General features: G+C 41.1%; 1 protein-coding gene across 1 annotated transcript; it reads right to left on the bottom strand.

Moving 5' to 3' along the window:
• Nucleotides 1-395: 395 nt before the first annotated feature.
• LOC122540204 (somatostatin-2-like) lies at nt 396-6,909 on the bottom strand. Its single transcript, XM_043675583.2, has 2 exons — nt 6,726-6,909; nt 396-834 (listed from the first exon to the last, which is right to left on the bottom strand). The coding sequence occupies exons 1-2, from the start codon at nt 6,828-6,830 to the stop codon at nt 619-621; spliced, it is 321 nt and encodes a 106-aa protein (XP_043531518.2). The 5' UTR covers nt 6,831-6,909; the 3' UTR covers nt 396-618.
• Between the last annotated feature and the right edge of the window lie 885 nt (nt 6,910-7,794).

Raw genomic sequence — 7,794 nt, 5'->3', positions numbered from 1 at the left:
TGCCCAGAGGACAGTTAAAATTCAGCTGTATTCCTGTGGGGTCTGGAATCACATGTAGGCCAGACTGGGTATGGATGGCAGTTTCCTTCCCTAAAAGGCATTAGTGAATCAGATGTGTTTTACCAACAATAATTAATAACAAGCATCATTAATTCCAGATTATTTTCCTTTGTATTGAAATCAAATTCCACAATCTGCCATTGCAGGATTTGAACCAAGAGTCCTCAGAACTGTACCTGGATCTCTGGATTAACAGTCCACCTATAATACCACTAGGCCTTTGCCTCCCCTATACCTTTGGTTATGACCCCCTCTTTCACTCAAGACTGTTAATCCCATGAACAGATCTCAAACAGAGCTTTAGAAAAGCTGAGTCAATAAACGATCAAATCAAATGCGATTATTTCGGATCCACTTTATTGCTCTAACAGAACGAGCAGCACCACACTGCTGGAAAAGAAATACATACAGGTTGCAGCGAAATTACACACATCTCATGCTTTTTTTTATTTTTCAAGTGCATTAAAGAAATATTACCCCCAAGAAACAAAGAAAATAAACAGCAGCAGCTTTTGTACAGTGCTAAATCAGTTCCTTGCAATGTAGCATCGTCTGATGTTAGCAGGAAGTAAAGGTCTTCCAGAAGAAGTTTTTGCAGGAAGTCTTCCGCTCTCGCTGTGGTAACTGACTGAAGCGGGTCCTGTCCTCCACTTTCATCTCTTCCACATCTTCCTGATCCGGGAACGTGTTCTCAATCCCCATTTGATTGCTGCTGGAGTCAAGCAGTCCAGATAACAGCTTGAGAATGACTTCTTTCCTTTCTTTGTTCAGCTCCTGTCAAGACAAACACAAAACTATTCGTAAAAACTGGAAGAAGCTCAGTAAGTCTGTGGCGAGAAATCAGAGGTGACATTTTGGATCCAGTCACCCTTCCTTAGAACGTTTCATGTTTTCTGCTCTATGTTAACCTATGCCAAACTGCAGTCTGAAGGATTGAGCCCATTTATTTGGTTGAGGTGGTTGTTTTATTTTGTGCACATGAAGGGGAGGCCTGCTATGTCTAAAAGTGTAATTTTTCCCCACCTTGATCCTTTGTGGACTTACCTTCTTGGTTATAGAAATAATTTGTAATTCTATTGCAACTTTTATAACACAATGCTCTTCCACTTTATTAGCAACTACCTGTTTCTTTTTCAAAAATGCAGCAACCAATTTACACCCAGGGAGGGCTGAGTAATAATAAAGTAGGTTCGGAGGTAAACAGTGACCAGGACACACATAGGGTAGTTTACCATTCTTAAGCAGGGTCACTGGACTTGAAACATTAACCTTGTTCCTCTCTCTTAGACACTGCCAGACCTGCTGAGCTTCTCCAGCAATTTCTGTCTTGATTTGTGATAGTTTATGTTCTCTTTTAAGGTCTCTGTCTGACATCTCACCTTGAAAAGAGCATCTCAAACAGGATACCCTTGCAGTCACTTCTTAGCCTGGATTATGTGGTCAATTCTGTGGAATGGAGCGTGAACACTCTGACTCAGACATGACAGTGCTAAATAAAAGTACTATACAGTTTTCATTACCCCAATCCCCTGCCCAGCTCCTCCACCAAATGTGGCATCGTTTGTTGGTTGAATAGTTTGCTCAGTATACGCCATCTTCTAAAACATCAGCTGAGCATTGCAGTCCAGAGAGTGAGGGTCAACAAACTCTTTGTTCATGGAGGCTTCCCCACAAGTGTTGAAGGATGATGACCAGGACATTTTTCTTTATCCATTAATGGGATGAGGGCTTCACTGGCAAGGCAACATTTATTGCTTATCCCTAATTGCCCAGAGGGCAGTTAAGAGTCAGCCATACTGCTGTAGGTCTGGAGTCAGACTGACCATGCAGGTCAGACTGGTGAGTACAGCCATTTCCCTTCCCTGAAGGACATTAGTGAGCCAGATTTGTTTTTCAAACAATTGACAATGGTTATCATTAAACTCTTAATTTCAGATATTTATTGAATTCAAATTGCACCATCTGCCATGGCAAGAATCGAACCCGGGTCCCCAGAATATTACCTGGGACTCTGGATTAACAAACCAACAATAATACCACTAGGCCATCACCTTCCCATTTTAGCCCTCCCTTAGTCCTGATGGGTTCAAACAATTGTAACATCCAAGCCACTTCTCCAGCTATGATTAACCAATCCAGCAGAGCCCAAGGAATAATCCAGAAAATTCAGATTAGATCATTTACCAATAATTAAAAGCTGGGAGTAGGACTTATCAGATCTTTCTAAAACCTATTACTGATGCAATGGGCTGAATGGCCTCCTCTGCTATAAGATTCTACATTAACTGTGAATATGCTTTTGCTTTAAATGAAATCACTGGCTACCCTTTAGCAGTGCAGGATTTAAGATACTGTCAGATTTGTGTTGCTGATCTAACGACGCCATTTATAAATTTTTTTAATAACCTGTGGAGGGACTTCACCACAGGCATTCAGGGTAATTTTCCTCAGAGGCAGGAATAAGTGTAAAGGGTTCCTACATGTGCAACAAATTAAAGCTGCACCCAGGATATTAAAGGTGAACCACTATTACCTTCCATGGAAAGTTGTATAGTGAAATCAAGCCCTCTGCCATTTCAATATTTTAATAAAGTAATACAGACTGTTGGACAGAATTTCTTCAGTCATTTTGCAGTTGCTGTATAATGCTTCCTCTGGTTACCAGGTTGTTTGGAGCCTTGAGGTTAGCTGAATAACAGCTCAGTAAAATATGAACAATCCCAAATATGAACTTTCTTACGGTGTAACAGAAACAATGTACCGAGAGCTAAAAAGAGATGATGGTCATATAATACACAAATCAATCATCCGGCACCATGAGCCACGCAGTCTCAGAATACTTTCAGCTGACCTCAAACAAAGCATTCAGACTGCAAAATGACCACAGAGTGTCCATTAACATTTTACATTCCAATGGAAAACTAATGTTTGTGGACTCCAAGGGAAAATAAAATAATGTTTAGTTGGTAATTATTTCCCTCTCTAGACCTACACTCACATATGATCAGATATTCATAGTCCAGCCTCATTCTCAAGTAGGTTATTAGGAAGTCCCCACATTTTGCCATTCATCGCCACTTTCAGGATCAAAGTGGAGAAATCATAGAATCCCTACAGTGTGGAAGCAGGCTATTCGGCCCATTGAGTACATCCGGCCATCCGAAGGGCATCACATCCAGAGCCACCCTATCCCTATAAATTTGTATTTCCCACGGGTAATCTACTTAGCCTTCACACCCTGGGCAACTTAGCATGACCAATCCACCTAACTTGCACATCTTTACACTGTGGGAGGAAACAGGAACACTTGGAGGAAATCCACATAGACACAGGGAGAAAAATGTGTAAACACCACACAGCCTGTTGCCCGAGGCTGGAATCAAACCCACGTCCCTGGCACTGTGAGACAGCAGTGCTAGCTACCAAACCACCGTGTAGCCCTGTCTGACCACTGCTAGAGAAATTGGACTAAGGCCAATTTCAATAAAAGGCAGTCATATCCTGAAGCTGTAACATTCTGCCATTTATAACAAAACCAAGCAATGACTGAGTTTAGTCTGAAAGGGAGATCATTCAGTGGTATCTATGAAGCATTTAGCCTTAGTCCAGTGGATTATAACCTCAGCAATGTTATTTATTGGTCATTTGAGATTTTAGGGACAGATTTTTCCTACCTTTTTTGGGACAGAGCCAGGCTCATCTGGGGGTCCTGTTCTCATGGCTACAAGGCACAGCCAACAGTTAAACCAGAGGATGTTTGTTGGCAATGTTGGTAGAACCTCTTGAAGCAACCTGGTCACAGGCAGGGGATGCAGGAGAGCATTTGCAATTTCTTTAAGCACGCAATGAAGATGAAGAAAACCAACTCCTGTCCTCTCCTGCCCAGTCAGATTGTTTATCAGCAACCAGAGAGTTCACCTCAGTAGCACAAAGCAAAGAGAAATAAGCAGGAGTCCTGCCTTGGATACATAACGACCATCACTATCTATTCCTTCTGCACATTATTGTTGATCTTGAGTCTTATTTCGTGGAAAATGTCTTGAGGTGGAATAATTGGGGAGAAAGATTTCTTAAGCCAAGAAAGATTATGCTTCTTTGCTTCCCTCAACTCTCTGTAGAAACTATGGGATTCACCCATTTGTCTCATTTATCTGTTTCCCCAGTACACAATATTCCCCTTTAACAAGAGATTTGATTGCCCAGCAACTTACAATTGATACAACATCACTTTTGGAGTGGTCTCAACCACAACCCCAACCCACCTCAAAACTCCCTTGATGTTCCCTGCCCCTCATAAAGAAAACGGTTTGTATGAGATGTGACACTTCCTACTGCCCAAATCATAGCCATACGGTGAAGTTGAGCTGACATTACTGTGCTCTAAGGTACACTCAACCTGCAAAAATTATATTCAATATTCTGATGGATTTAATAACTCCAGCTTGTAATATATTAAATTAATGGCCCAATATACTTGCCTTTAAAGGACAGGATAATTTAGATGTTGTCAGCTTTTCAATTTTGTCAGCTTCTGCTAAACAAGGAAGCTCAGCTAATGCTTTTCAGAGGTTCATGTACTGAACTACATGAGCAGCAACTGGACACACAGAGAGACCACAAGATGACTGGAGTGGAAAAAGAAATCTTTACTCTCGCGCCTGTTTTGACCAGGGAGACTGAAATTGAAGGTATATTGTTTGGACAGCACAGAAGGAGCTGTATCTGTGACAGGTCTGACCTGTGAGAGGACATTGCTCCCCGAGGCTGAGAGCACTGGTCATTTTGATAGACACAGAAGTTCATCAAAATCAAGTCTGATTGATGAGCCTTTGAATTGATGCACAGAATCCGCAAATTTGTCATGCAAACCTGGAGCAAGTGGTCTATGAATGCTCACTCATCGACTCATTCTGAGGTGTAAGGTGAAAATGGGTGACTGTATGGACCAAGCACTGCTGGCCATTTGGTAATATAAATGGAGATCAGCATATGGTAGGCATGTCATATTTAATAAAGGCTGATCTCAACAGCAGGACTATCCTTTAGCTCCGAATCTCTCCTTACCCATGCATCCAACACAAATTTGTTATACCTTCCTGGGACCTTTTCCCTTTATCTCAACAAGAGGGAGAGTCTTGCTGTTGGTTTTCTTGCTTCTTTATAATTAAATAGAAATGCATATGACAATGGGATCAATTTATCAGGACAGGAACACCTGTTGGAGATAACAGCAAAGGTAAAATTAACCTGGAATGTACACAATAAAATCTACAACCTCTACTTGGAACTCCAGACATGCATTCACACTGTAGTATTATTAATGTTTTAACAGCTCTGCTGAGCCAGAGGAGAGTCAGATATGAGTGCATGAAATGTTCATACAATTACAACACTGACAGTAATTTGTAGTTTGGGGATCATTTTCAGCTACACGGCACTGAGCACTGAACAATAAGGGGAATGATGTGGCATCAATGAGCAGAGCTGGTGAGTAAGCTTCCATGTCACTAACAGTGACTGAAGTGACTTATTAGTCTAATAACAAGGGGCAGTCTTCGCAGAGATTGTGCACCGGGGAGGTCAGAACACACAGTTTGCAATGTTATTGCTTGTCAGAGCCAAGTGTCTCTGCTTATTAATCCTCCATCTGTCTTTCACTGTTTTTCTTTGTCTCTGTCATTCACTCTCCTACTCACCTTGAAGCCTCACTACTTTTCAAAGGATATTCTGCGTGAGAGAATGAAAGGGTTATTTTCACTTACTCCCTGCTCTTTTTCATTTCTATTCTCTTTCACTCTCATTCTTTTCCCACTTTTATAGAGACGCAGATTTGAGTGAAATTCTGAGAAGCTGGTTGTGTGAACATAGTGTGTTTGCAGTATTAACTCTGATTCTCTTATTCCAGAGGCTATCTCAAGCACTGAGTTTATGTGGGTTTACAAACTTAACACAGCTTTAACTATTGGAGAATAAAATGCAAGAGACTCATCTTGTAAATCAGTCTCTGACATCCAAACAAACCAAGCTCCTGTGTAAAAGCAGATTTTCTCTGCTGCTTATTCACCATGTCTCTCTGTCATTCTCAGTTTCTGATATTCATCCTTCCGCTCACTTTTTGTGTTTTTCTCTTTAACACTTGTCGGTTATCATTTACTATTTCCACTACTGCCTCTCTCATTTTCTATTTTCTTCTATTGTCACTTCCTTTTTTTTTTGTTTTTCTGTCTCACACACTTGTTCCCTCTTGTTCTGATTTCCTCACTCTCTTACTGCCCGCCTGTGACTTAACTGCTATTTTCTTTTACTCTCATTTTAGCCCCAGTCTCTGTCCCTGTTACTTTCAGATCCTCTCCATCTGATTCACCCACTGGTTTCCTCTTCTGAAGGGTTATTTCTTTCTGCGCATCAGGTTTATAAACAAACTATTTCACTGAACCGTAATAAAATCATGTACTACTCACATTTTCTATCTCAAGTTGACACCCCTATGTATGTCATTTGTTTGTTTGCAACTTTCACTTTCTATAATTGCCAACTAAATTCAGCTACCTTTCTCCCACACTGTCTATTTCTCACTCCTTATTTCCTTTAAAGTTCTTACTCATTCTCTCCATCGATCTATCTTTTGATCATATACAGGTCCCACATTTTAAGGCTTTACTCACCTGATTTGCCCGAAGATTCAGTCTGTCTTCGAAAGGTGCTGTGGCCCTCACAGTGGACACAATGAGCAGTATGGACACAAAGCTCAGTGTCCCCAGTAGCTGCATACTGGCTCTTCACTCTGTCGCTTGGAATTGGATTGAAGAGGTGCCTTTTCGAGATTTTTGCAATGCGCCTCGACCCTGTGTGGTTTTGACAGTCTCCAACCCCCTTTTTATAACCCAGTACAGCCCCAGTCACTGACGCACAGACCAAAGCTTCATTAAACATCAGGAGTCCATCAAAGCCACACAATTACACCCAGTCCAAGATTAACCATTCGCTGACCAGACTTAGTTCAGAACCAGGTCATTCAATCGGATGTGTTGAATTTCTGCAATTCTCTGACTGCAGAAGCATTGAGGAGAAAGTCTTCAATTTGGAATTAAATTCAATGCTGAATCTCTGCCTCCAGATTTAAGGCAGGAGCCTTTTCTTCGGGAACAATCTTAAAATTGTTGGTCATTTCTCAGTCAGAATTTCATTTGTGCTAAGGGGTTTGAAAGGTTAACACTGAACAAATGCAAATGACTGTCACCGTGTCTAATAAGGTATTTAAAATATGATTAAAAGATCTTACTAGTGATATTCATGAGATATTATTTGATTACTGAACTGTTTGAAACATGCCTAATCTAATGGTACATTTGTGTCAAAAAGTGATTCCCAGTGAATTGGATTATATGTTTTCACAACATAAGCAGGTTCCCTTTTTGTTCACTTGGTTTCCCTGAATGTATTTTTATTTTTGCTGGTAACGGTTTCACAGAAGCTGATTGTATTCTAGCATTCCTCTTGAGTGCCCCTTCTTCACATGTGAGCCTGGACCATGGATGCTGGCAAACTATTCAACTGTGCCAGCATCATAGCCGGTTCCTGATGCCTTGCAAGGCATTGCTGTTGAGCAATTAGGAACTTGGACATTGGCACATTATCTCTTTCCGATGCCAAGGGACTGATGCCAATTTTGGAGCAACCTGTCAGAGATGGCTCACTCAATAGAAACTGGAGATCGTGCCCAAAGTGTACCAG

Source organism: Chiloscyllium plagiosum, unplaced genomic scaffold (assembly GCF_037043375.1).
Source record: "Chiloscyllium plagiosum isolate Xiang-an unplaced genomic scaffold, Cpla_swu_hap1 HiC_scaffold_37, whole genome shotgun sequence".
In the NCBI taxonomy this organism is placed as follows: Eukaryota; Metazoa; Chordata; class Chondrichthyes; order Orectolobiformes; family Hemiscylliidae; genus Chiloscyllium; species Chiloscyllium plagiosum.
The sequence above is the reverse complement of the archived record's forward strand: the minus strand, read 5'-3'. Positions and strand labels throughout refer to the sequence as shown.